This window comes from Chiloscyllium punctatum, chromosome 26, assembly GCF_047496795.1.
Source record: "Chiloscyllium punctatum isolate Juve2018m chromosome 26, sChiPun1.3, whole genome shotgun sequence".
In the NCBI taxonomy this organism is placed as follows: Eukaryota; Metazoa; Chordata; class Chondrichthyes; order Orectolobiformes; family Hemiscylliidae; genus Chiloscyllium; species Chiloscyllium punctatum.
Genome location: NC_092764.1, coordinates 30,232,134 through 30,259,632, shown reverse-complemented (window position 1 = coordinate 30,259,632; position 27,499 = coordinate 30,232,134). Strand labels below are relative to the sequence as shown.

General features: G+C 38.7%; 1 protein-coding gene across 2 annotated transcripts; it reads left to right on the top strand.

The window, feature by feature from the left end:
* Nucleotides 1-2,048: 2,048 nt before the first annotated feature.
* On the top strand, nucleotides 2,049-26,618 carry gabarapl2 (GABA(A) receptor-associated protein like 2). Of its 2 annotated transcripts, XM_072596013.1 has the most exons (5): nucleotides 2,076-2,209; nucleotides 10,283-10,337; nucleotides 21,506-21,561; nucleotides 22,913-23,085; nucleotides 26,070-26,618. In XM_072596013.1, exons 2-5 carry the CDS (start codon nucleotides 10,292-10,294, stop codon nucleotides 26,158-26,160), a joined length of 366 nt encoding a protein of 121 aa, XP_072452114.1. In that variant the 5' UTR covers nucleotides 2,076-2,209; nucleotides 10,283-10,291; the 3' UTR covers nucleotides 26,161-26,618. The 2 variants fall into 2 exon arrangements, with proteins under 2 accessions (XP_072452115.1, XP_072452114.1); XM_072596014.1 differs by lacking the exon at nucleotides 10,283-10,337 and having other exon boundaries at nucleotides 2,049-2,209.
* Nucleotides 26,619-27,499: the final 881 nt, after the last annotated feature.

Genomic DNA, 27,499 nt, shown 5'->3' with positions numbered 1-27,499 from the left:
CTAGTGAAGGCAGGCCTGAATTTGAAGTGGTTTTTGAACTGTGTTTCAGTCAGAAGAGGGCAGAGGTTTGATGGCTCCCTGGTTATCCTCTCATTATCAACTTATAAGAATAGAATTTCAGTTGTAAGAATTAAATGAATATTCCTTGGAATCTATTGGAAGTTATGTGTATGAATTGGTATCATCAGAAATTAAGTAAGATATAATCCTATGTGCCACTGATGTTATGGATTGTGGAGTCTGCTTAAGTGATTTGGCTAAAGTTATTTCTTTTTCTTTTGATTTATCCCTTAACCTTATCTGTTAGTCTTTGTGTGAGAGTGAGGGCTAGATTTAAAGAGGATTGAGTTTCCACAGTAGACATTAATTAGATTACCTTGTAGTTTAACTTTGCTCTGTTAAAGCACCACTATTATTAATTAATTTTTATATCTTTTGTTTATACTATAAATCTTGTGTCCAAGTATTGGTTCTCTAAATATGGATGGTTATTCAAAAAGGAATTGTTGGGATTAATTTTGAGAATCATGGAGTATTTTAATTTTACTGTGTTGCAAATACAAGGATAAGGTGGCTGATTTGATTTGTCTGTCTGTCTTCATGTCATAACCCTTACGACTTATCAGCCCAAGTCTCCATATTGTTCAGGTCATGTGGCATATCAACCTTGGCTGCTTTACAATCTGCAGAGTTGTAAATGGTGTTGAACATTTTGCTGATGAATGCACACATCCTCAGTTTTGACCTTACAATGGAAGGAAGGTAATCAATGAAGTAGCTGAAGGTGGCTGGGCCAAGAACACTACTTGGTCAACTGCTGCCTTGATGAACTTCTGATGGCAGCATAAAATCAGCCTGCTACTCAATTGTATTATCAACCTGAAATCGGCATGAGCACAATTTTTCTTCATTTTTAATCTCTATCTCTTTCCCCTTACCTCTGATTTTCTTTTTGTTTTGTCATCACTGAGCCTCACTCTTTGCATCTATGGTGATTTTCTTGCCTTAGTCACTTTACAGACTATATTTGAGATTTCAGTTTTGAAGTTTGATTCCAAAATTCCCTAACAATTAAAGTTCTAGCTCTCAACAGAAGTATTTCACCTGTCACCCTTGTGATCATTTACTTGTACTGGCTCTCAGTTATAAAATGCCTCGGTTTAAAATTCTCATAATTGTTTACAAATCTTTCCACAGCCTGGCTTTACCTTTTGCCCCTCCTTCCAGCCATACGAGATGTCTAAATACTCCTAATTCCAATTCCAATTCCCAATCTTAGTCACTCCACTTTTAATTATCTTGCCATCAATTGCCTGGAGCCTAAACATAGAATTTCCTCTAACATCTTCACCTCTCACCGTTACATTCCTCCTTTAAGTCATATATTAAAAGCAACACTTTGAACAAGCTTTTGGTCATCCGGCCTGATATTTCATTACATGATGCAGTGATGATTTTGTTTATGATGCCTATGTGAAATATCTTGGGATGTTTTGGCTTTACAAAAGTAAAAGTTGTTGTTCATTGTTAACCTTTGGCCCATATACAACTCCAATACCACAGATTGAGATTTAATTGTCTTGAGCATTGGCCGAGGAGGGCACTTGTACTAAGAAGGTGGACCACTGAGATTCAAGAATTTCACCACTTATTTGGAGCAACTGAGGACAATGTCAACTCCAGCACTGCACACAAGAGGTGGTTGACAAAGTGTACCCTGCCAGTTGTATTGCTTACATTTTCGCTCAATCTGGAACCCATGTCAGAAAAAAATAAAGATAGAAAATGTTTCCTTTTTAAAATTATAAATGCTGTAATCTGATGGCTGAACTAACCTTTCAGAACAAACCATAGCATTATAAGGGATACATCAAAGCTCTGAATTTATTCGATTAGAACAAAAAGAAATGGATCATTTCGAACTACTATTCAATAATACAAACCAGAAACCACGGAAACGAATACTTTAATTTACACGATGCGTGCTGGCTGTCAGAAATCTTTTGGCATTCTCGCTTGAATCATTGTCATTCTTTCCTCCCCCGCCTTTCAATAGCGAATAGTTGAGACCGACAGTACATTCCCTGAGCTTGATATCGCGCAGTGTCAGTGAGTTACGTTGTTGCAGCGTTTTGTTTCTTTTTAGTCAAGAGATACTTTTATACAGCGGGCAACATGAAATGGATGTTTAAAGAAGACCATTCATTAGGTGAGTTTGGTTTGGAGATTCAGTTACACGAGCCCATTTCTGCTGGGTTGCCTTAAACATCTTCAGGGCCTAGTCTTGACCTGCGCAGTTTTCCTCATTGGCCTGCTGTTTGTTTTTGTTTTAGGGTGTGTAAATTGTTGCGTCTTTTGAAAATTTTAGAACTAGGTAATGATTTACTTAACACTAGAATATTACATCCAGTGTGTCTACATAATCAATGCTATACTAAGATAGTCACACGTTAAAACCTATTTTGCAGTGTAATTTCTATATTTAGATAACACAATACTGTACATTATTTATTTATCCACAGAAAGCGGAGCCAGCTGGCCCAACCCTTACCTTTTAATGTGAATAGCCTTTCTATCAAACATCACACCAACTTCAAACTTCATATAATTTATAGAATGATCTTAATCACATAACGTTACAAAAGTGAAGTACCATTTAAGTGTGGTAGTTGTTTGCTTTGTATAATTGTTATTTGGAAATAGCAGTTTGATGCACAAATGCACCGTTAGATATATTGAGTCAATCTGGTTTTGGTAAATTGGGTTTTTGTAAGTGTTGGCACATGTGTATGCAGGACAATTTTTTTTGCTGTCACAAACAGGAGTCTTTATATTCACCTTGGCTCTTTGTTTAAGCTCAGTTCAAAGGACCCAGGTTGAATTCAAATTCTAAATTCTCATTGTCAAAATTAGAATACTTTTTTATTTATAGAGCATTTTTAAAACAAATTTGAATGTTTCAAGGCAATTCATAGAATCATAATGAAACAAAATATACTGAGGTACATAGGTGCTGTTAAACCAGATACAAAAGCTTGGCCAAAGCAGTCTGTTTTGATTTGGTTTGATTACTTACAGTGTGGAAACAGGCCCTTCAGCCCAACAAGTCCACACCAACCCTCTGAAGAGCAACCCACCCAGACCCATTCCCCTACACTTACCCCTTCACCTAACACTATGGGCAATTTAGCATGTCCAATTCACCTAACCTGCGCATCTTTGGACTGTGGGAGGAAACCCACGCAGACATGGAGAGAAGATGCAAACTCCACACAGACAGTTGCCCGAGGCGGGAATTGAACCCGGGTCTCTGGCGCTGTGAGGCACCAGTGCTTGCCACCGTGCTGCCCATGAAGGACTTTTAAGGAGTATCTTATGGAAGGGAATCAAGGTAGAGAGGCAGAAGGCTATAGAAAGTGTATGTCAGAGCTTAGGGCCCATGCTGATTGAATGGCCACATGTGGTGGAGCAGTTATGGAAATGGACGTGTAAGAACCCAGAATGAGATGAGCACAGATATCTTGGAGGATTACAGAAATAATGATGGTCCTGATAATAGGGGCATTAGAAAGCAAGGATGAGAATCTTAAAATTGTTGATTGAGCATGTGCCAGTGTAAATCATTGTAATAGGAAAATAGGATTTAGCATGAGTTAAGAGGTAGGTGAGCTCAGTTTATTGATAATAAACTAATATTTGCAAAATTTGCGAGGATTGCATTTAAATACTCCATGCTGAATTATTAATATTGCTAACAGTATATTCAATCCTCCTCCTAAAGTAAATTGTACCAGTAGTTAACTTCCACAACACTTAACATCTTAGTCCTTTCCCCACCTTCACTGAATTTCCTATTAATGTCTTCCGCTCCAGACTTCATTTCTCTAATTGTTCCTTTTGTTAAATACTAAATTTAATCCACAATCTGAATCATACATACGTTGTGTTCTAATGAGTGGCCACATCAGTAACAGTAACTTTGTTATGCCATCTACAGATACTGCCAGATATGCTGAATATGTGAAGCATTTTCTGTTTTTATTTCAGATTTCCAACATCCATATTAAATACTCTGCTCAAATCTTTGCTCCCTTCTACAGGCTCCCAATTTCTATCACAGTGAATTAAAGCTTTTGACACTTGTTTGCAAGGTTCACAGTCCTCATGTAACACCACTGGTTTTGAAGTAAGGGTGAGAGATAACGGAAATGACAGACCAGTTAACCTGACATTAATATCAGAAAAGTGGCAATATATGATTAATAAAATCTTAGAAATGTACTTAGAAATTATAGTATGATCAGACAAAATCAATATTATTTTATGAAAGAGAATTTTTTAATTTTGGGAGACATAACTGCTAGGGAAAATTAAAGAGATTCAGTAGATATAGTATACTTGGATTTTGAAAAAGAATTCAGTAAGGTGCCATATAAATGTTTATTATGTTGGTGTTAACATATTATTGTAGACGTAAGATTGGTTAACAGATGGGAAACTAGGTGATAATTGGGGATTTTTTCAAGTTGGCAGGGTACATCTGGTAGAGTACTCTAAGGGTTGGTGCTGAAGCCTTGGCTATTTTCTGGCTATGCTAGTGACTTTGAAAAGGACACTTACTATCTTAGCAAACTGTGATATATTATTCTACGGGAACATAAATTGAAAAGAGGAACCAAAGAGGTTATCAAGAGTTGCGGATAGTTTGTGCGTAAGCAGCAAAGGAAGTATGAGGTTATTCACACTGATAACAACAAAAGCAGAATATTTTAAGAATGTAACACTTCTAAATATTGATGTTCAGAGAAATATGGGTATGTGTGCACAAAGTTAAACTATAGGTAAAACAAGCAGTTAAGAACATAGGAACAGGATTAGGCCATTTAATCTTTCAAACCTACCTCAGCATTCAATGATTTTTACTCAACTCAACCCTATAACCCTGTACACCACTGGTAATCAGAAACCTATCAATCTCTATCTTTAGAATATTTATCTCCCATTGCTCTCTGCTAGAGAATTCCAACAGTCCACGACCGTCTGAGTAAAACAAATTCTACTCATCGGAACCCAAGTAGTATCCACCTTATTTTTAAATTGTGGCCCCTGGTTCTAGACTCCCCAACCAGGGAAAACATCTTACCTTCATCTGCCCCTTCAAGTATTTTGTAATGTTCCACCTCTCATTCTTTGAAAGTCTAGAGACTACAAGCCCAGTTTACTCAGTCTCTCTTCATAGGACAGTGCCATCATCCCAACAGTAAGTCCGGTGAAGCTTCATTGCAATCCCTTTGTGGCTGTACTATGTTTCCTGAGATAGAAATGGCACACTGTACTCAAAGGCAGTTTAACCAAAGTCCTATATAACTGAGCTAAAAACGTGTTGCTGGAAAAGCGCAGCAGGTCAGGCAGCATCCAAGGAGCAGGAGAATCGATGTTTCGGGCATGCCTGAAACGTCGATTCTCCTGCTCCTTGAATGCTGCCTGACCTGCTGCGCTTTTCCAGCAACACGTTTTCAGCTCTGATCTCCAGCATCTGCAGTCCTCACTTTCTCCTATATAACTGAAGCAAGATTTCAGTGCTCCTATACTCTTATCCTCTTGCAATAAATGCTAAAATTCCATTAGCCTTCGGATAGTTTGCTTCACCTGTGTGTTAACTTCCAGTAACTTGTCAACAATTAAACTTAAGACCTTTTGAACATTTACGCATCCCAATCTCTTACTTGTTTTACATTTTCCCCACAACTCCTATTCCTTCTTTGTAACATCCACAAACCTGGTATTATTACATTTGGTCCCTACCTCCAAATATTGATAATATTATGAATAGCTGCGACCCAAGTACTGAACTTTATAATACCCAACTAAGTCATAGAGTGCCAATTTGAGAATGACCCATTTATTCCTTCTCTGTTTTCTGCCAGCTAATCATTAATCCTTGCCAGTACATTATGTCCTGTCTCATGTGTTTTAATTTTCAAACCAGCTTCTTATGAGTGTCTTTATCAAAAGTCTTCTGAAAATCTAAATATACCATGTCCATCAGCTCTCTTTTGTCAATTTTGTTCGTAACATTGTCAAAAAAATTTCAAGTTCATCAAACTCAAATCTCCATTTGCATATTAATCTGAATGTACTCGACTAAATCATTATCAACGAAATGTCTGTTTTTCCCATCCTTTATAATAGATTCTATTTTCTTCCTACCACTCATGTAATTCTAACAGATCTGTAGTTCCCTATTTTCTATCTCATTCCCTTAAATAGTGGGGTGGCATTTGTTGCCTTCCTTTCTCCAGGATTAATTGCAGAATTTGTAAAATTTTGGAAGAAATCACCAATGAATCTCTTTGTAGTCATCTCCTTCAACATTCTGGGATGAAAACCATTAGGTCCTGAAATTTATCACCTTTTACCCCAATTAATATCTCAAGTATGGTCTTCTTACTAATATTAATTTCCTTCAATTCCACATTCTCTTTAGGATTAAGAAAGCAGTCTCTTATTGCAAGGGCATTCAAGCACAAATATAAGGAATTCTTGCTACTATTCTAAAGGACTTTGGTGTACTCTTGGAGAACTATGTGCAGTTTTTGCATCCATGTTCAAGGAAGAGTATGCTTGCCTTGGAGGCGATGCAGTAAAGGTTCAATACATTGCTTCTGATGAGAGGCTGAATAAATTTGGATCTATACTCTCTAGAGTTTCATGGTCTCAGGATAATGGATGGATCGTTCAGAACTAAGACAAAAAATGTTTTCACCTCAGTGTTGTGAATCTTTGAAATTGTTTTCCCAGCATGTTTTGCATGCTGTTTTGTTGAGTATATTCAAAGTTGAGAGTGAAAGTCTTTTAGTCTCTCGGAGATGTGGGGAGTGGACAGGAAAGTGAAGTTGGGGTAGAATATTAGCTATGATGATGTTGAATTGTGGAGCGGACTTGAGAAGCCACATGATCTACTAGTGCTTCTGTTTTTTCTGTTTTCACCCTTTCCCATTAGTGTAATGTCCTCTGCTGGTTTAACCTAAATGTACAACACTAATTACCTGCATGTCATCATGTCCTCCACTGCCTTTGGTGTTAGCGTTTTTCAATATCTTGATCTTGCCTTTTCCACACCTTCATTAAATTTGTCTCCTTCTCTTTGCTCTCCACATTTAAAATCCTCCATAAAACTTATGACCATAACTTCAATCAATCCTCAAAGTTTTTAACTATTGGTTGATGATCATTTTCTTTCTATCCATAAAGCCATGGATTATATGTTAAATTTAAGGCACAATATAAACACAATTTGTCCTTTCTTCTTACGTCATTTCATTGAGCTTAGAATTACTAGTGACAGTATTAGCATACGTAATACTAACGGTTGTTTTTATCAGTGTGATAATCAATGGTGATACATTTTAGCACAATATTAAGATATTTAGAGACTCTGCTGCTATTGATATATCAGAATGTGGAAATCCATGAAATATGTTAAATGCTGAACAGCTAATAGTACCACAGTGATTTTCAGCCACAACACTATAGAAGATCACTTTAAGTACTTTTCCATTCCGCTGATTTGCCACAAAGCTTGAGGGGATTTATCAGAAGATGGCTGCTTAGATTGCCTTGACCTTGTGCCATTCACTATCTCGTGCTTTTTTTTTGTTCTTTCATGAGATGTTGATGTCATTATTGAGGCTAATATTCATTGTCCATCTCTAATTGCCCTTGCTTGCTAGGCCATTTCAGAGGGTTAAGAAGCAGCCACACTGCAATGAGTCTGGAGTCACATGTAAGCCAGACAAGTTAAGAATGCCAGATTTCCTTCCCTGAAGGACATTAATAACAAGATAGGTTTTTATAACAATCATTTATGTTTTCATTCTGATGATTTACTGAGATGAATTGTTGTGCTGAACCTATGCTCCAGAACATTAGTTGAGCCTCTGGATAATAAATCCAGTGATTCAACTGCTACATACTCTCTCCCGTCATCCAATGAATTGGAGATGGCAAATAGAGACGTCTCGCATTTGAGACTGCATGATTTGTCGTTTCTCTTTATCCATTGTTGTAACATAATTATTCATTAGTGAGTAGACCTACATTGCAATATGTGAATTTAGACTTTTCCCCTTCAAATGAAATCTGAAACTAAATCAGAAGAAAACAAATCAAATTATGGGCACAAATCATCCATTTTTACCTATATAATATTTGGTTTTCTTGTCAGCCACATGAATAATTACTTACATTGCTGAAGGAACAAAAACAAGACATGAAAATCAATATAAAGTTAAAGATATAACATAATTCATTCATGGAATGTGCACATTTCTGCTAAGGCCAGCATTTATTACCATCACTAATTATCCAGAGGATTGTGAAGTTAACCATAATGCCATGGGTTCGGTCTCACATGTAGGCCAGGTGAGGACAGCAGGTTTCCTCTCCTAAGATGGGTTTTTAAATGACAATCTCCACTTTTCCAAACTTTTTAAATTTTATTCATATTTCAACATCTGTTGTGGTGGAATTTGAAGCCATGTCTGAAGAGCATTGGCCTGGGCTATTGGATTGATATTCCATTACCTTCAGTCAATTCGATTCACGTCACATCAAGGAACGGCTGGAGGCATAGGATAATGCAAAGGCTATGGGTCCTGGCAACATTCTAGCAACAGTACTGAAGACTTGTGTTCTAGAAATTGTCGCTTCCCTAGCCTATCTCTTCTAGTACAGTTACAGCATTGGCATCTACCCATCAACATGGAAAATTAGTACATTCTATACACAAAAAGCAGGACAAATCCAACCCGGCCAATTACTGTCCAGTCAGTCTATTCTTAATCAATAGTAAAGTAATGGAAGGTCATCAACAGTGCTATCAAGCAGCACCTGCTCAGTGATGTCCAATTTGGGTTCCACTCAGGTTCAGTCAGCTCCTGACCTCATTACAGCCTTGGTTCAAACATGGACAAAAGAGCTGGATTACAGAGGTGAGGTGAGAGCGACAGCCTTTGACATCAAGACCACATTTAATTGACTCTGGCAAGGAGCCTTAGCAAATCTGGAATCAGTGGGTATTGGGCCAAACTCTCTGCTGGTTGGAGTCATACCTGGCACATGGGAAAATGGTTGTGGTGATTGGAGGTCAGTCATTTCATTCCCAGGACATCTCTGCAGAGGTTCCTCAGGGTAGTGTCCTAGGCCCAACCATTTTCAACGACTTCATTGATGGCCTTTCTTCCATCATAAGATCAGAAGTGGGAAGGTTTGCTGATGATTGCACAATGTTTACTACCATTGACATCTCCTCCGGTACTAAAGCAGTCCATGTTCAAATGCAACAAGATATGGCAATATCCAGGCTTGGACTGACAAGTGCCAAGTAACATTCATGCTCGATAAATGCCAGGCTAATATCATCTCCAATAAGGAAAAAAAATTGACCACCACCCCTTGACATTCAGTGGTGTCACCATCAATGAATCTTCCACTAGCAACATCCTTGGGGTTACTAAGAACCAGAAACTCAACTGGACCCACCATATAAACACAGTGGCTACAAGAGCAAGTCAAAAGCTAGGAATATACAGCAAGTATCTCCCCTTCTGACTCCCCAAATCCTTTCCATCATTACAAGGCACAAGTCAGGAGTGTGATGGAATACTTTCCACTTGTCTGGATCGATGCAGCTCCAACAACACTTAAGGAGTTTTACACAATTCAGGATAAAGCAGCCTGCTTGATTGACACTACATCCACAAACATTCATTCCCTCCAACAACATCACTCAGTAGCAGCGGTGTGTATTATCTACAAGGTGCATGGCAGAAATTCACCAAAGATCCTTAGACAGCACCTTCCAAATCCATGACCACTTTCTATCTCGAAGGACAAGGGCAGTAGATACATGGGGACCCCACCACCTGCATGTTGCCCTCTCAGCTACTCACCATCCAGACTTGGAAATATCACCATTCCTTAAGTGTCACTGGGTCAAAATCCCTCGCAATCGGCATTGTGGGCCTACCCTACAGCAAGTGAACTTCAGTGGTTTAAGAAGGCAGCTCAGTGCCACCTTCTAGGGAGGACCAATAAATGCTGCCAATCAGCAACTCCTGTGTCCCACAAATGAAAACAAAACTGATATTATTACCACTACTCTGCTGCCTCTCTTTATATATAATAAGAAAAATAATATTTGAAAATTAAACATTGAGACTGAACTTGTGTTGATGAGGATTAAGCACAAAACACTGTATAATTTGCAATCATACTTTAGCTTGCAGAAATGAGAAGTACATTCAGTGTACCTTCCACACATACCATGAAAAAAGGCAAGTATGCTTATTTTAAAAAGGTAAATTCCCCTCCTACTATTTAGCCCTATAAATATAAGCACCTGCTAATTATTGTAACAGCAGTATTTTCACATATGATAATATAGTTGTGGAAAATCTGTTTATTTGCAATTTATATTTGAAGTTTAATCAATTCAATGCAATGTATTCATGATGTTACCATTCTTGTTGCACTTTCCTGTTTTCAGTGAATTATTATTAGTCTGGTTTATCCTATTTCTCATTATTTATGACTTATTCAAGCTTGACCAGATGGGCCAATGGGCTGAGAAGTGGCAGATGGAGTTTAATTCAGATAAATGCGAGGTGCTGCATTTTGGGAAAGCAAATCTTAGCAGGACTTATACACTTAATGGTAAGGTCCTAGGGAGTGTTGCTGAACAAAGAGACCTTGGAGTGCAGGTTCATAGCTCCTTGAAAGTGGAGTCGCAGGTAGATAGGATAGTGAAGAAGGCATTTGGTATACTTTCCTTTATTGGTCAGAGTATTGAGTACAGGAGTTGGGAGGTCATGTTGCAGCTGTACAGGACATTGGTTACGCCACTGCTGGAATATTGCATGCATTTCTGGTCTCCTTCCTATCGGAAAGATGTTGTGAAACTCGAAAGGGTTCAGAAAAGATTTACAAGGATGTTGCCAGGGTTGGAGGATTTGAGCTATAGGGAGAGCCTGAACAGGCTGGGGCTGTTTTTCCTAGAGCGTCGGAGGATGAGGGGTGCCCTTTTAGAGGTTTACAAAATTATGAGGGGCATGGATAGGAAAATAGACAAAATCTTTTTCCTGGGCTCGGGGAGTCCAGAACTAGGTTTAGGGTGAGAGGGGAAAGATACAAAAGAGACCTAAGGGACAACATTTTCACGTGTATGGAATGAGCTGCCAGAGGAAGTGGTGGAGGCTGGTACAACCGCAACATTTTAGAGACATTTGGATGGGTATATGAATAGGAAGGGTTTGGAGGGATATGGGCGAGGTGCTGGCAGTTGGGACTAGATTGGGTTGGGACATCTGGTCGGATGGACGGGTTGGACCGAAGGATCTGTTTCCATGCTGTACATCTCTATCACTCTATGACTCTATATTGGGATTTCAGATGAGAAATAAAGAGAAAAGAACTTCTCTCCATAGTTTTGCCTCTTTTTTTTCTCTCTCTGCGTCTTCCCACAGTGAAAGTATTGTGCTGTCTCTCATGTTTTCTCATTTGCGTGTCCCTAATACTTAAATGCTCTCCCCCTGCTCCTTAAAATCTAGCTGTTTTTCACCATCCAATATCTCCTTATGTAGCTCAGTGTTAAGTGTATTCAGTTAAAAATCACACAACACAAGGTTGTAGTCCAACAGGTTTCGGGGCGCTACTCCTTCATCAAGTAGTGACAGACTATAACCTGTTGTTGTGTGATTTTTAACTTTGTTCACTCCAGTCCAACATTGGCACCTCCACATCATTATATTTATTCGAGGAAGAGCCATTGGGATATTTAATTGAATCAAAGTCACTATATTAATGAGTTTTGGTTGTTATGGAAAGCCATAAGTTATTTGCCTAGATCTGGTGTAGATTTGATTCTCATTCCAGCTAAGGTATACTTACAGTCCTTGAGAGCTGAAGGCAAAGACAAACCACACTGACAAAAGCTCCAAGGAAACATATCAGAGGAAGCTTAAGCAGACAGTAGATTAAAGATCTGCGCTTGGACAGAACATGTAGGACATGAGTTGTTATTTTACATAAAAATGTGATGGTGGAAAGGACACATTTACTTTTGCATTTGAAGTTTCTTGTTGGTTTGATGCACAATTTAGACTCTTGGATAACCATGTATCAAGACAAAACATCAAACCTTGATAAACTGCAACATTGGTTTTAGTACCTATAGTTTGAACGCCAAACAGTGTAGGAATACCACCTCAATGTGGTTGCATCTTTTGCCAAAATTCAGATTCTTCAGTAAACTCTTACTGTACTTTGCATCAATTCCATACACAATAGCATGATTTAACACAGAAACTCCAACATAAACCTCTGTTCATGCAAACATTGAGTATTATATTTCACTATAGTCTGAGGAACATATGTTTTTTTACATCCGGAAGTGCTGTCACACATAAGCAAATACTTTATCCACCACCAAATCACCACAACATTTTCCTTTTGTTTTTAAGTATGAACCACCACCAGTAAATTGCCCATGTGGCCAATTGGATGAGCTTTGGATGTAAACTATATGGGCAGTGCAAGCCATCAAAGCTGGCAGATGGGTGGGGGGAGTGATCGGGAGACCAGGCAGAGGCTAAATCAGAATGGAGTGGGGGGGAAATAAAGCATTGTATCCCCTGCATTGTTCCCACCTCTCTCTCTCTCTCTCTCTCTCTCTCAAGGCATTGACAGCAGTAGTAGTGACCACATGCCTTCTCTTCAAGGACACCTGGGCATGAACGTAGCCATGGAAGAGGGGGAGATGGTCAGCAGAAATCCCCCCCCCCCCACAGACTGCTGCCTGGTGCTGTTATTAGCCATTTTGGCTAGGCTCAGGAGCAGACCATGAGAAGTCCACCAACCTGTCCACGCATGTCCTCACCAGATTCCCAAAGATCAGGAGCAAGGGGCAGAAGCGTAACTAAAAGCGCAACAAAAGATTTTTCAAATTACTGAAAAACAGGTGCAATTGTCCACAGCCAATATATACTTGATCCACAGACTCCACAGCACTGGAAAATAAACAATTGGGCTGGAGTTGCTTCTGCCACCCAGTACATCCCTGACTCTAGTCACCCTCACGGCTATGGCCTGCCCCTCCACCAGCCACTCAAATCTGTGATGATGGAGGTGCAGATTCCAGAGAAGTGGCTCGTTGATGATAGCCACTACTCTTGCAAAATTTGGACTCTTTAATAATCATTTGCTGGAAAAGCGCAACAGGTCAGGCAGCATCCAAGGAGCTGGAGAATCAATGTTTCAGGCATAAGCTTATGCCTGAAACGTCGATTCTCCTGCTCTTTGGATGCTGCCTGACCTGCTGCACTTTTCCAGCAACACATTTTTCAGCTCTGATCTCCAGCATCTGCAGTCCTCACTTTTTCCCTCTTTAATAATCATTAACTAACGATACAGTACTTATCATCAATGCCACATAGAATTGCATAAGTTAATGTAGAAACGCCAATGTAAGTACACTGTTAATAATATAAAATTACATTTCATTCTGTCAGAGCTCCTCTTTAATTCAAGTTGGCCTTTCACAGAATCACAGAGTTGTTTTGGTGTGAAAGGAGCCCATTTGGACCATTGTGACTGTACAGACTCTCTGATCTTTTTAACTTGGTGTCTCTCACCTGCCTTTTCCCCAATGCCCTGCACATTGGATGATTATTTAAATAGAAACAAAGCCCTCTTGAATGCCTCAATTGATCCTTCCAGGCAGTACATTCCAGATCCCTAAGTACTTGCCTTATGAAAAGAGTTTTTTTTCCTCATATCGCATTTATATCTTTGCAAAACACTTTAAAATTGTGCCTTTTCATTCTCAGACCTTTAACATGCAGGAACAGTTTCTCCCTATCAACCCTGTGCAGGCATTTCATAATTGTGGAAACTTCTTTTGAATATTTTCTCACCTTTACTGCAAGCGAAACCGCCCAACTTCTCCAATCTGTTTTCCTAATTGAAGTGCCTCATTCCTTGAACCATTATCATAAGCTTTTTCTGCACGCTTTCCAATGCATTCACATTTTCCTCTATTTTGAGGAACTGTACATTCAGAACTGTAAATAATAACCCACCTGAATAAATTGCATGTTATTCCACCTGAGGTTTAACCTGTGGCTTAGGTAACTCATTTACACTTGCCTCTTAAACTATTCCTCTATTAACAAAGCTTAGAATTCTGTATGTTTTATTAACAGTTCTCTCTATCTGTCCAACCACCTTTCACAATATACACTCAAGTTCCTCTGCTCCTGCACACCATTTAAAATAGTACATTTATTTTATACTGTCTCTCCGTGCGCTTTGTAGCAATGCATTTTATCTCCTACTTCTCTACATTCAACTTCATCCATCCCTAGCTGTCTATTCCACCAATGTGTCAATGTCTTTTGAAGTTCTACACTGTTCTCTTCACAGTTTACAATTTTCAAGTTCCACGTACTGTATCCACAAACTTTGAAATCATCCCCTGTATACTAAGTCCTAGATCATATAGCTACAAACAGCTCAATACTGACCCCTAGAGAACTTAACTCCAAATCATCTTCCAGCAAGAAAAATACTGATTAATCATCTGTTTCTTATCCCTCAGCGAATTTTGGATCAATGTTGCTATGGTCCCTTTGATTCCTGTTATTTCCATAAATTCCCTCAAGTTTGTTGTGTTGCACTGTACCAAATATCTTTTGTAAGTTCATGTATGCTAGAAACATGAGGAATTCAGTTAAACACTATTTACCAAAGTTAACCACACTTAACCAAAATTAAACTAAGGCCCAGCAATTACAAAGGAATCTTTACAACATCTTTTGAGCAAGTGTGCAATGTTTGCAATTCTCCAATCCTCCAGCACCATCCCCAAACCCAGGGAAGTTTGAAAAATTATTGCCACTTCTCTTGTAATTCCTACTGTCACCTCTTTCAAAATTCTGGATACATCTCATCAACTTCAAGTACTGATAGCTTACTTATACCTACTTCTTCTCCATTTTAAACCCTTCTATTGACTGAGTTTCCTTCTCTTGTCACCATGGTCTGGTTAGCATCTGCCTCGTAAGTAAAAACAGAAGCAAAATATTAATTTAACATCTCAGCCATGCCTCTTGCTTCTCTGTACAAATCCCTGATCTTTCCAGACCTCCTTTTACCAAATTTCGTTACTGATGTACTTGTAAAGGGAAATCCCAAAGCCTTTTATGTTAGCCGCTAACCTTTTTTGTTAATAATATCTCTTTGCTTCGTAATCTCCTGTACTCAGCTTGGTTCTCAATTGTATTTACTACATGACACTTGTAACAACAAGTGTAATAACAAGAATTAACAAGAACTTGTAATAACAATTTTTCTTAATTTCTATCACTCTTATAATGCAGGAAATTCTGAATTTGTTTTTCCTACCTTCCCTTTTGAGGGCAAAGATCTTGACTCTGCCCAAATGATCTCCTCTTTGAAGATAGCCCATAGTTCACCTACTGTTTTTCCTGTCAAACCTTTGGTTCCAGTCGATCCTGCCCAGCTCTGTTCTAGTCTCACTTAAATCAGCTCTCCTGTTGATTACTCACTTGACCAATTTCATTTTTCACCATCACCATCAGTCATATGACACGATGATCACTGTCCCTTAACTACCCTCCCACGGGTCACTTAATTGACTTGGCCCACCTCATTCCCAAGAACCTCATCTAGCAATACTTCCTTTATTGTTGGCTAGATACTTTCAACTGTTGGAAATCTCGTGAACACAAATCTAGGAACGCTTGTCCCTCACTGCCCTTTATATTCCCACTAATTAAGAATCTGATTATAACTATGATGTTTACATCTCTCTAATTTCCTTGAAGATTTGTGTCTCTATATTGTTCTCAATAGTTGCTAGCTCATAGATCACAACAAATAATGTAATTGTATTCTTCTTATTTCTCAGTTGTATGGAAACTGATTCTGTCCTTGAATCCTCTGATACATCCTCTTTCTCCAGTATTGCAGCTTTGTCCTGAGCCAAAAGAACCTCATTTCTTTTGAACCTTTGCCTCTCTGAACAACATGTAGCCAGGCATTTTTAACACAGAGACCTGCCTTCCCTTAAACCAGATAGTGAAGAAGTTGTTTGGTATGCTTTATTGGTCAGAGTATTGAGTATAGTAGTTGGAAGGTCATGTTGCGGCTGTACAGGATATTGGTTAGGCCACTGTTGGAATATTGTGTGCAATTCTGGTCTTCCTATTAGAAAGATGTTGTGAAATTTGAAAGGATTCAGAAAAGATTTACAAGGATGTTGCCAGGGTTGGAGGGTTTGAGCTATAGGGAGAGGCTAAACAGGCTGGGCATGTTTTCCCTGGAGCATTGGAGGTTGAGGGGTGACCTTATAGAGGTTTACAAAATCATGAGGGGCATGGATAGGAAACAATAGACAAAGTTTTTTTTCCTTGGGGTGGGGGAGTCCAGAACTAGAGGACATAGGTTTAGGGTGAGAGGGGGAAAAATATAAGAGACCTAAGGCACAACGTTTTCACACAGAGGGTGGTACATGTATGGAATGAGCTGCCAGAGGAAGTGTGGAGGCTGGTCCAATTGCAACATTTAAGAGGCATTTGGATGGGTATATGAATAGGAAGGGTTTGAAGGGATATGGGCCAGGTGCTGGCAGGTGGGACTAGATTGGGTTGGGATATCTGGTCGGCATGGACGGGTTGGACTGAAGGGTCTGTTTCCATGCTGTAAGTCTCCATTATCTCAACACCAGCATAATCCCACAGGAATCTGTACATCTAACTCCCCAACTATACTCTGTGAATTCACATTCCTGCAGTGTAACACTAATTTAGATTTTATTACTTTCTTCCTTAATCCAAATTCCACTTATTAGTGTACTATTCTTTATTTTAGTGCTATCTGCCTCTCACAGCATTTTGTATAGCTTGATAGTACCTTCTAATATTGGTTCCCATGTTGCTGTGCAGTTAGTTTAAACCTTCCCCAAAAGCACTAGTAAAACATCCTACAAGGACCTCATTGCTAGCTCTATTCAGATGTAACCCATGTGGCTTATGTAGGTAGCATCTCTTGAGAGCCAATCCTCATTTCCTAGGATCGTAAAGTCTTCCATCCTGCACTATTTTTCTAGCCATGTTTTCATCTGCTTTATCCTCATATTTGTACTTGCACCTAGCACTGGGAGTAACTGAAGATTAGTTTTAGAGATCTTGTTTGCTAATTTTCTGTTTAGTTTCCCAAATTCCAATGCAGGACCACATCCTCTTGCCTACATTGTCATTAGTGCTAATGTGGAGTAAAACCCCTTTTTGCTGACCCTCCCAAAAGAACGTCCTGCAGCCATTCTTTGGCATTCCTGACTCTACACCAATGAAGCAGTACACCATCCTGGGGTCATGTTGGCAGGCAGTCTGTGTCCCTAGTTAAAGCATCCCTTATCAGTACTGTCCTTCCACGTTTCTTCTTCTTCTGTGCAGGTGTAGAGCCTTGAGCTTGGCTCTTGTTGCACTCCTCAAAGATGCATTACTGTTACCAATATCCAGAATAGTTTGTAAGCAGGATCCCTGGGGACTACCTGCCTGTTTTTCTTGAACTGTCTGATGGTTATCCATTCCCTATCTGCCTGTTATCCCTAACTTGCAATGTGACCACCTCTCTGAACATGCCAACTCTGTACAATCATAGACCTATGTAGCATGGAAATAGACCCTACGGTCCAACTTGTCCAATACAACCAGATATCCTAAACCAATCTAGTCCCATTTGCCAGCACTTGGCCCATATCCCTCTAAACCTTTCCTATTCATATACCCATCTAGATGCCTTTTTTTAAAAAATGTTGTAATTGTACCTGCCTTCACCACTTCCTCTGGCAGCTTATTCCATACAAGCATCCATCCTCTGTATGAAAAAGTTGCCCCTTAGATCCTTTTTAAATGTTTCCCTCTCTCCCTAAGTCCATGCCCTCTAGTTTTGGACTTCTCCCCCACCTCAACCACAAGGAAAATACCTTAGCTATTCACCCTATCCATTCCCCTCATGATTTTGTAAACCTCTATAAAGCCATCCCTCAGCTTCCAATGTTCCAGGGAAAATTGCCTCAGCCTATTCAGTCTCTCCATATAGCTCAAAAGCTTCAACCCTGGCAACACCCTTTGTAAATCTTTTCTGAACCCTTTCAAGTTTCACAACATCCTTCCTTTGGAAGCAGGGAGACCAGAATTGAATGCAGTATTCCAAAAGTGGCCTAATCAATATCCTGTACAGCCACAACATGATCTCTCAACTCCTATACTCAATGAATTGACCAATGAATAAGTCCTGCCCTAATTTGCCTTTCCAAAATGCAGCACCCCACATTCTTTGTCTCACAGATGCATCTCAGTGACTCTGACCACAACTTGAGCTCTGAAACGTAAAACTCGAGCTTCTGCAACCAGCGAGACCTCCTGCCCATGAGCTAATCTATGTCATGAGAAATGTCCATAACCCCTCACGTGCCACAGGATGGACATTCCACTGCCCTGCCATACCTTAATCTTATACTTTTAAAGTTATTTTTCTTCCTTTAACTTTTAAAGCAGAAGTAACTGCTTTAACCTTACTGTTGTACTATTAACTATAAACTGGAACTTGAAGAAAGTAGAAATTCTTTGTCCTTTCTTGTGCCTATAAATGTTTTCTTTCGTTATTTTAGAAATTTACACTTTTTTAAAATTAGTGGTGTTGCAACTCAGCCCGAACAACACAAGCTCTTCAGCAATCTATCAAATCGTGATATTCTTGTGATGTCTCGTCAATTTTTTTTTCTCTTTGTACCATTTTATCTGATGTCCTCTCTCTCTCTCTCTCTCTCTCATTCTGTTTTATCTAGTGTCAACTTCTGTCTCCCTGTCTTATGCTATTTTTTTCTTGTATCTGTTCTGTCACATTTTGTCTAATGTCTGCTGTCTCCCTCTTGTTTATCCCTCTCTCAACCTGGTGTCCACTGTCTCTCCCTTTATCTGGTTAGCACTGTCTCTTCTACCAGCCCCTACCTTGCTCTTGCTCTCATATGCACTGTTTTATCTGATGTCTGTGATCTCTCTTGAGTTATTCTATCTGGTATTTTTTCTCTTTTGCATGTTGTTTATCTGGTATCACTTGATTAAAAATATCAAAGCTAAATAGAACCATCCCTTTATTTTCACAAAGGAAGGAATAAGTTCAGTAATATAAATTGTCATTTGTAAAGTTAGGCAAGAGAGCAGTTAATGTGAATATACAAATGACATGCAATATTACAATGTATAATTGCTAAATGAAAGTCTTCATGAATTTGAATATGGAGATCAATATGCAGCAATAAATTGCATTTATGAAGCGTTTTTAAAACACTTGACAAGAAAATTGTACTCATTGCTACTATGCCTATTCTTTATATTTTATATTTTAGATATTCTTCAAATGGTATTGGAAAAATAGGAAACCAGGCACCTGGGTTCATTCCTAGGATTAAAGTGAAAAAGCACAAAATTTATGTTATGTTTATATTGAACTTTGCTTAGATGACTCTTGGAACACTGAACCATTCTGGTCCAAGTACACTTTTTAAAAAAAAGTGGCAAAAAGATTCACAGAAATTATAATAAAACTCGTGGATATACAGATAAAGCTGAATAGGCTGGGGTTGAACTGGAGAAGGCTGGGCAGTGACCTGATAGCATTTCCTATGGAATATGTAAGCAAATGTTTCTACTGTGGGTTGTCTAAAGCTGTACGTCCTGATTATAAAAGTAATTTAATAATTTCAAAGCAAGTTAAGAAGAGACATCTTTTTTCAGTGTGGTAAGAATAACTGAGGTGAACAGCATAGATGCATTTAAGGGGAAACATATTAGTTAAGCCCATTAGGGAGAAATTCATAAAAGATTTGGTGATTGAGTTGCATGAGGAGCAGTGGAATGAGACTCATGTGGAGCATGGTTTGAAAGGTCTGTAAAATTTGCAACTTTTTAAATACCAGGAATGACCATCTCTAACAAAAAAGATCCTGACTTTTGTTCTGCTCTTGGAAATGGAGAGTTCCAAGAAAGATATGAACCTTTTATGCACAACCTTCTCCATAGTTAACAATCTCAAATGGCACCTGCCCCCTGCTCCCCCCTCCTCACCATCATCCAAGGGTGACCTAGGATCATGTCCTCTGGAGTACCTCTGATTTCTAAAGGGAGTTCTCCTGGCTATCCAAAATAAATGCACTGAGAACAGACCTGCTCTTGCCCAGTCTAATCTCCATTGTCCAGTTTCCACACACCAGGCACTCTAAAATTGATTTGAATGGAGTCAGCTGATCATTGAAATGGGGTGGCTGTGTCCACAAACTGTGCATCTGTGCAGTAAGGCCTGCCCCTGCAACAACAATGAGACATGCTGGACCTGTGTAAGATTTTGCACTTCTGACACCTTCCATCTCATTTTCACCTCAGCAGATAAGGTCTCTGCCATGGCAAAAGTCTTGCCCAAAGATTCCTTCATTGAAACTGCTCCCACCTAATCATTAAAATTCCAGTGGTTATCATTGATTTAAAACTTAACTAAATGAGAAACCTTTAATACTGTCACTACAAGACCAAGTCAAAGACTGGGGTTTCCTCAGTGAATGACTTGTCTACTGATTTCCCAAAGCCTTTCCACTGCCTACAAGGCAGGAATGCAGTGGGATACTGTTCACTTACCTATGCAGTACATCTCTACTAACACACAAGAATCTAAACATTATCCTCGTTAAGCAACCTGACTGATCACCACCAGTGAAATGCTTCAATGTGTACTATGTACCCCAAAATACACTGCAGTAACTTAAAACTGTTTCGATTGCATCTTGCAAACTCGCAGCCTTTACTACATAGTGAGGATACTACATAGCTACTGAAAGAGGAATGTGATTAAAACATTTTCTATTGTGCACATAGTGTGTAAGCACATGTTCTCTACCTCTCAGCTCTGTGAACGAGGACAACTGGTAGACAAAAGTCAGGCCCTGCACTGACTATTCTAAGGTAAATACAATATATCAATGCCACATGAATAGTAAAGTTCCAGTATGAACCTCGTTTTGTGTTAATTTATTTAGGGTATCAGCAGGAATGATTACACCACACCTGGATTAAGGAAAAAAGTACTGGTCTTGTTTCCAGTTGATCAATATTAGCAACACTGTGTACATGGGTGTTTTGTGAGGACAAGGCCTGACATGACCAACAGAAAGATAGCCTATTGAAGATCACACATGAATAATTGACTCTTAGTCAAGATATTGGAGATCAAGTGCTCTTTGTGGAATCTTAATCCAGCAAGAGAGTGAGAAGTATCAAGAAGTGATAAGAAAATATGTAAGAGGAAATTATAATGTGAGGTAAATGAATGTGTATAATTTCTTTCAATTCATACTGATGTTTACTTACAGAACACAGATGTGTCGAATCTGCCAAGATTAGAGCTAAATATCCAGACAGAGTACCAGTGAGTATAATTGCAATGAAATGTATTGGTTTTAATGATTGTTTTTGCATTGCTTTGACAAAAAGAGGAATTATTTAAACTTATTTTCATATAGAGCTCTTTGAAACACAGCATTCAAAGATAAAAGTCCTTAAGTGCTTTGTATACTTGATAAAACCATGGACAAATCTTGAAACAGCTACAAAATAGTGACAAGAATTGATAACTTCTAAAAGGAAAACAGATGAACGTTTGAAAAAGAAGAGTTCCAAAAAAATATATAAAAAGAACAGCAAGATGAATGGGCTATGACCAATTTCTATGTATTGTCTGAAGTCATTTATATGGATTTCTAATGCTTTAAGTTCCCATTTCTTCAGCTTAGTCTAGTTAAAAATCTGAATCCATTATAAAAAAAAATGCAAATTGGTACAAATTAAACTGAGGGTTAAATTTACAATAAGCAGGATATTACAATATGTACTTGGATGCAGGTGAAGGTTGTACCAGGTGTGGATTAAGTTAGCCCCTGGAGGGCAACATTATAAATGGTTCCACCACAAAATAAATAACGCAGTGTTCTTCATTTGACCTAAACTATTTAGAAAATTGATTGATGAAGCAAATATCTTTTATTTAACCTATATATTTTGTTACATTATCTATCTATTTGACTACGCACTAACTATGGAGTGGTGCCTTTACATGTACAGGATGTCTGTTATGCATGTTATGAGCAGGAAATAGGATGATGAATTGGCTTTGGCAGATTTATTACATTTGTTTTTAATGATATCTGAACTATATTAAGTAAACTTACTTAAGTTTACCATTTTGATATTTTATGACCACCTTTTAGAAGGTATAAATGGTTTTGACATTTACCAGAAAGATGTTGCAGTAGCTTTGTATTAAAGATGGATGTTAAGCACGCCTCTGTTCTCAAGATTTTTAGGCATTGGGGATGTACATTTTGGGATCATTTAAGTACCTACCCAGCATTTGCATCAAATAAAAAGTTCTGAAAAACACTCGGCGACAGGTCAGGCGGCACCTGTAGAAAGAGGGAGGCCAGGTTAGCATTTCAAAGTACTCTCTTTTGGCCCAAGTTATTTTATAGTCCTTTAATCGAGCTGGTTGCAGGCATATTTACAGGCATTTTCTCCAAATTTCTAAAAGTACCCATTTCATAAGAACAGAAGGACTAAAAGGAAGGATAGCTGCTGTTCCTTATAGTGTTCATGCCACACAATATGATAGTCCATACTTTACCAATTTAAAACAGCAGCAAACTACAAAATACAAGTTTTGTTCAAAATCTATTCTTGCTGTCAAAATGTGAAATATATTTATAACTGTTTTGTTCTAATAGGTGATAGTGGAGAAGGTATCTGGCTCACAGATAGTAGATATCGACAAAAGAAAGTACTTGGTGCCCTCTGATATCACAGTGGCACAGTTCATGTGGATTATTCGGAAACGCATCCAGCTGCCATCTGAGAAAGCCATCTTCCTTTTCGTAGATAAAACAGTCCCTCAATCCAGGTCAGTGGTTTAATAACTTGCAATTAGCTTGCTTAACCAAGTTTTGAGAGAGCAATCAGTATTACTCATACAAATGGAAAACGTGTAGTGAATCCAATATTAAAATAACTTGCATTGAAGTGAGAAGTTGAATCATAGGGGATTAATCTTGGGATAAGCAAGTGCCTTGATTGTATTTAAGTTAATCCAGTCATGAATGTGATTTTATTCTTGTATCAGAAGTATCAATATGACAGTTAAACTCTGTACTGAAGATTATCCATGTAATTAATTGAACGTAAATGCTATTTAATAAACAATATAAAGTCCAGATAATCTTCATAATTCATTTGAGTTTCATCACCTAAGCTATTTAAAATAATTGGTATTCAACTTTTACTCATTTATATATCCTCCTACATTTCTTTACCCCTTCTGAATTCATAGTCATACAGGATGGAAACAAACCCTTCAGTCTAACCAGTCCATGCCAAACATAATCCCACACTAAACTAGTCCCATCTGCCTGTTCCTAGTCCATATCCCTCCACACCCTTCCTATTCTTGTATTTAGCCAATGTCTTTTCAACATTGTAATTGTACTCACATCCACCACTTCCTCAGGAAGTTCATTCCACATGTGAACCACCCTCTGAGTAAAAGAATTTGTCCCTCACGTCCTTTTTTTTTAAATCTCTCTCTCTTCTCACTTTAAAAATGTGCCCCTGAGTCTTGAAGTCCCACATCCTAAGGAAAAGTCGAAAGAGTGTGGTGTTGGAAAAGCACTGCCGTTCAGGTAGCATCTGAGGAGAAGGAGAGTCAGTGTTTTGAACATGAGCTCCTCATCAGGAATGAGGGGGAATCGAAGGGGGCTGAAAATAAATGGGAAGGGAGTGGGGCTGGGATGAAGGTAGCTGAGAATGTGATAGGTAGATGAAGGTAGTGGGGGGGGGGGGGGGAGGAATGGGGATGGTGATAGGTCAGAGAAGAGGGTGAAGCGGATAGGTAGGAAGGGAGATGGACAGTTCAAGAGGACGGTGCTGAGTTAGAGGGTTGAATCTGTGATAAGGTGTAGGCAGGGCAAATGAGGAAACTGGTGAAATCAACATTTATTGCGTGTGGTTCGAGGGTCCCATCGTGGAAAATGAGGTGTTCTTCCTCCAAGCATCGGAGTTTGGCAGTGGAGGCGGCCAAGGTCTTGCATATCCGTGGTGGAATGGGAGAGAGTGATGAAGCTTCCTCGTTTTCCCCTGCCTTCACCTTTTATTCCAGATCCAACCCTCTAACTCAGCACCACCCTTTGGAACTGTCGTACCTGTCCATTTCCCTTCCCACCTATTAACTCCACCCTCCTCACCACTTCATCTACCTATTGCATTCCCAGCTACTCTTTTTTCCCCCCCCCCCTCCCATTTGTCCTTGGGGCCCCCCCTCATTCCTGATGTAAAGCTCATGCTGAAAACGTCGACTCTCCTGCTTCTTGGATGCTGCCTGATCAGCTGTCCTTTTCCAACAGCATGTTTTTCAACTCTGATCTCCAGCATCTGCAGTCCTCACTTTCTCCAGCCTAGGGAAAAGACAGCCACCATTAACTGTTTCTGTACCCCTGTGTAAACTATCTATAGATTCAGTACAAATGTAAAATTGAATTTGTACAGAAAACCTCTGCAAGAGCATACTGTAGTATATTTTCAGTATTTGGTAGGTTAGTATGATGCTTAAGGTACCAATGTACCAACCCAATAATTATTGTTGAAAAAGAGACAAAAGGTTGAAGTTTTTCATCTTGTGGTCATCGAGATAAATGCTGGAATACCAAATTCATACCATCACAACTTACTACAAGAAAAAAAAAGATGGTGTCTGGCCAGCTGATTCTATTTGGCTGAAGCCATAGAGAAAATAATAGGGACTTATGGGCTGCCAAAGCTCCTGAATAATTCTAAAGAGGCATAAGGGTTGAACTTTTTTTTTTCAAACATATCAACTTGGACCCCATTTACCACCATCTGAGAAAATGAACAGCAAATGACATCACCAACCCAAGGAAACCTAAACACAAATAGAAAGTGGGTCACTAACACCAGTGCTTCACTAGAGGCTCACTGATGATGTTACCTTGTATGGTGACGAAACGTCAGAAAAGGAACCTTTCAGCTCAGGGAGCAAACTGAAATCCATTTTGTTTTTGCAGAGTACAGGTTCCTGTAAATGAATGTTTATTGTATCTGGCATGTGTAAATAAACCACTTTACAAGCTTGATTCTTACATTTGTTGTTCAAGCAACCATTAGTGTATTCCAGAAGTGCTGCCCAGTTGCAGAATCGTATAGTTATTGGAAAGTTTTTGAACTGTTTTTGAAAATGTGAGTTAATTGAGTATGGCCTCTATTCTACCTATTACAAATAACTGAAGAAATACACAGGCTGACCAAATCAAACCATTTCTGGAGTGTATGATCTATGTACCTTGCATCAAACCAACATTAAAATTCATACATGAACAAACAGCCTCTACCCCAATGCAGAGACAGACACATGTAGATGTGCACCTACAACCCTCCTCACTAATTTGCAGATTTCTAATTCCCTGATCCTGCTATTCATTCAAACATTTCTCTCTGAATTTTTCTCTATTCCATCAGTATAACTTAACTCCAGTCCTTCTAACATTGGGTTTTCAAGTATTCCAGTTCCCTTATTTTGATCTCCTGTGCACCATCTGTCACTTTTGGCCACACCTTTGGTGGCAGAACCTTGAAGTTTCTCTGTAAACTGCACTTTTTTCGTAAGAAAACCTCACAACCCATGACTAATCTCCCTGAGAACCAATATCACCCTTGCCTTTCACTTGTATCTATTCATGATGTATCATGTGATGTTTCTTTATATTGAGGGAACTATATAGTTTAATTCATTGACCATGTTTGAGCAGTTCTCTCAGTCATCAAAATTTAAAAGAATATCATTTTATGACTATGTTCAATGTTTGTTGTTTCTTATAGTTTGACTATGGGGCAACTGTATGAGAAGGAAAAAGATGAAGATGGATTTTTGTATGTGGCTTATAGTGGAGAAAACACATTTGGCTTCTAAATGTCTGTGCTTTAGCTCACAGCCACAGTTAATGCTCACCAATGAAAAGCCCTACTTGTACTGTAGATAAACTATATCTTTTTGAAATATGATCTTGTGTGGAACATTAATCATTATGAATGCATTTGTTATTTGTTTCACTCTATATATTCAGTTTATTATGTTTAAGTTAAATTATATAAACCAATTAGTTTTCTTTGCAGCTCAGTATTGTGACGTGTCTGCTGTTTGATATTTTTAATTAGTTTTAGACCCATATTTAAGAAAAGTTGTGTAAATATTGAATGATAAGGTGGCTGGAACAACCTAACCAACAATAAAGGTCTCAAAATTTAGGAATCAGTCTTTTTTCTTAAATTGTGGTCTTAATAAGAAAAGTTTCATTATTTTTGACATTTTAAGTAATGTTATATATCTAAATTATCTTGTTCTGTCAATAATAAAGGAATAGAAAAACCTCTATTGTATCTTAATTGCACATGAATGATTATTTTAATTATACTTGTAATCTGTCACAATATTAAGATATTTAATTTTTAAAAAAGGGAAGAATGGATGCCATAGGAAATTGCACATTGCTTCTTCGTTCAGATTCACATCCAGTTCAGATCCATTGAATGGAAGTTGTGTATCTTTGACTGTAACCATATTAAATTTAGTGTTTAACCAATGAGATTTTGAGTAGCAGTGGGTACAGACCAAATACTCTCTTCTGTAGAAATAGAAAACCTTATTCAGAATGCATGCAGCAATGGCTGTTATTAGGGGGAATAAAAAAAACCCAATGGTGCAATAAGGAATGCTGTTTTGATATTTAAAGAAAATGGTGGCAGAATAGATTTTTTTTTTCCTCAGCATCTGGCCATGTTGTACCTGACCAAGAAATAAGGAGAAAGTGAGGACTACAGATGCTAGAGATCAGCGTCAAAGAGTGTGTTGCTGGAAAAACACAGCCAGTCAGGCAGCATCCGAGGAGCAGGAGATGATCCTTCAGGGCCTATGCTCAAAATGTCAATTCTCCTGCTCCTCGGATGTTGCCTGACTGGCTGTGTTTTACCAGCACAGTCTTGACCCTGACCAGGAAATACTGAGTGCTAGAACTAAGGCACAAATTTTAAGTTGGCACTCAATAGAAGAAGTCTGATCCCAACTCTTGTAGAATTTGAACTAAATGATGTGCGCATGTCATCTGTATCAGTTACTTGTCCAGAAGCCAACCCAATTGATCGGCTTGGCTTCCAGCCAAACAAGGAACAGATTGCTGGAGGTTGCAGAGCAAGATAGCCCTGCCTGCTGATGGTGGTGAAGGTCAATTCAGGGCAGTTACATTTAATCTGGG

Bases quoted from the DNA above. Each gene is read 5' to 3' on its own strand.
- gabarapl2 (XM_072596013.1), top strand. From the start codon at position 10,292: ATGAGAAGTACATTCAGTGTACCTTCCACACATACCATGAAAAAAG. The intron at 10,338-21,505 runs GCAAGTATGCTT...GTTTACTTACAG, and splicing joins CACACATACCATGAAAAAAG to AACACAGATGTGTCGAATCT. The intron at 21,562-22,912 runs GTGAGTATAATT...TTGTTCTAATAG, and splicing joins AATATCCAGACAGAGTACCA to GTGATAGTGGAGAAGGTATC.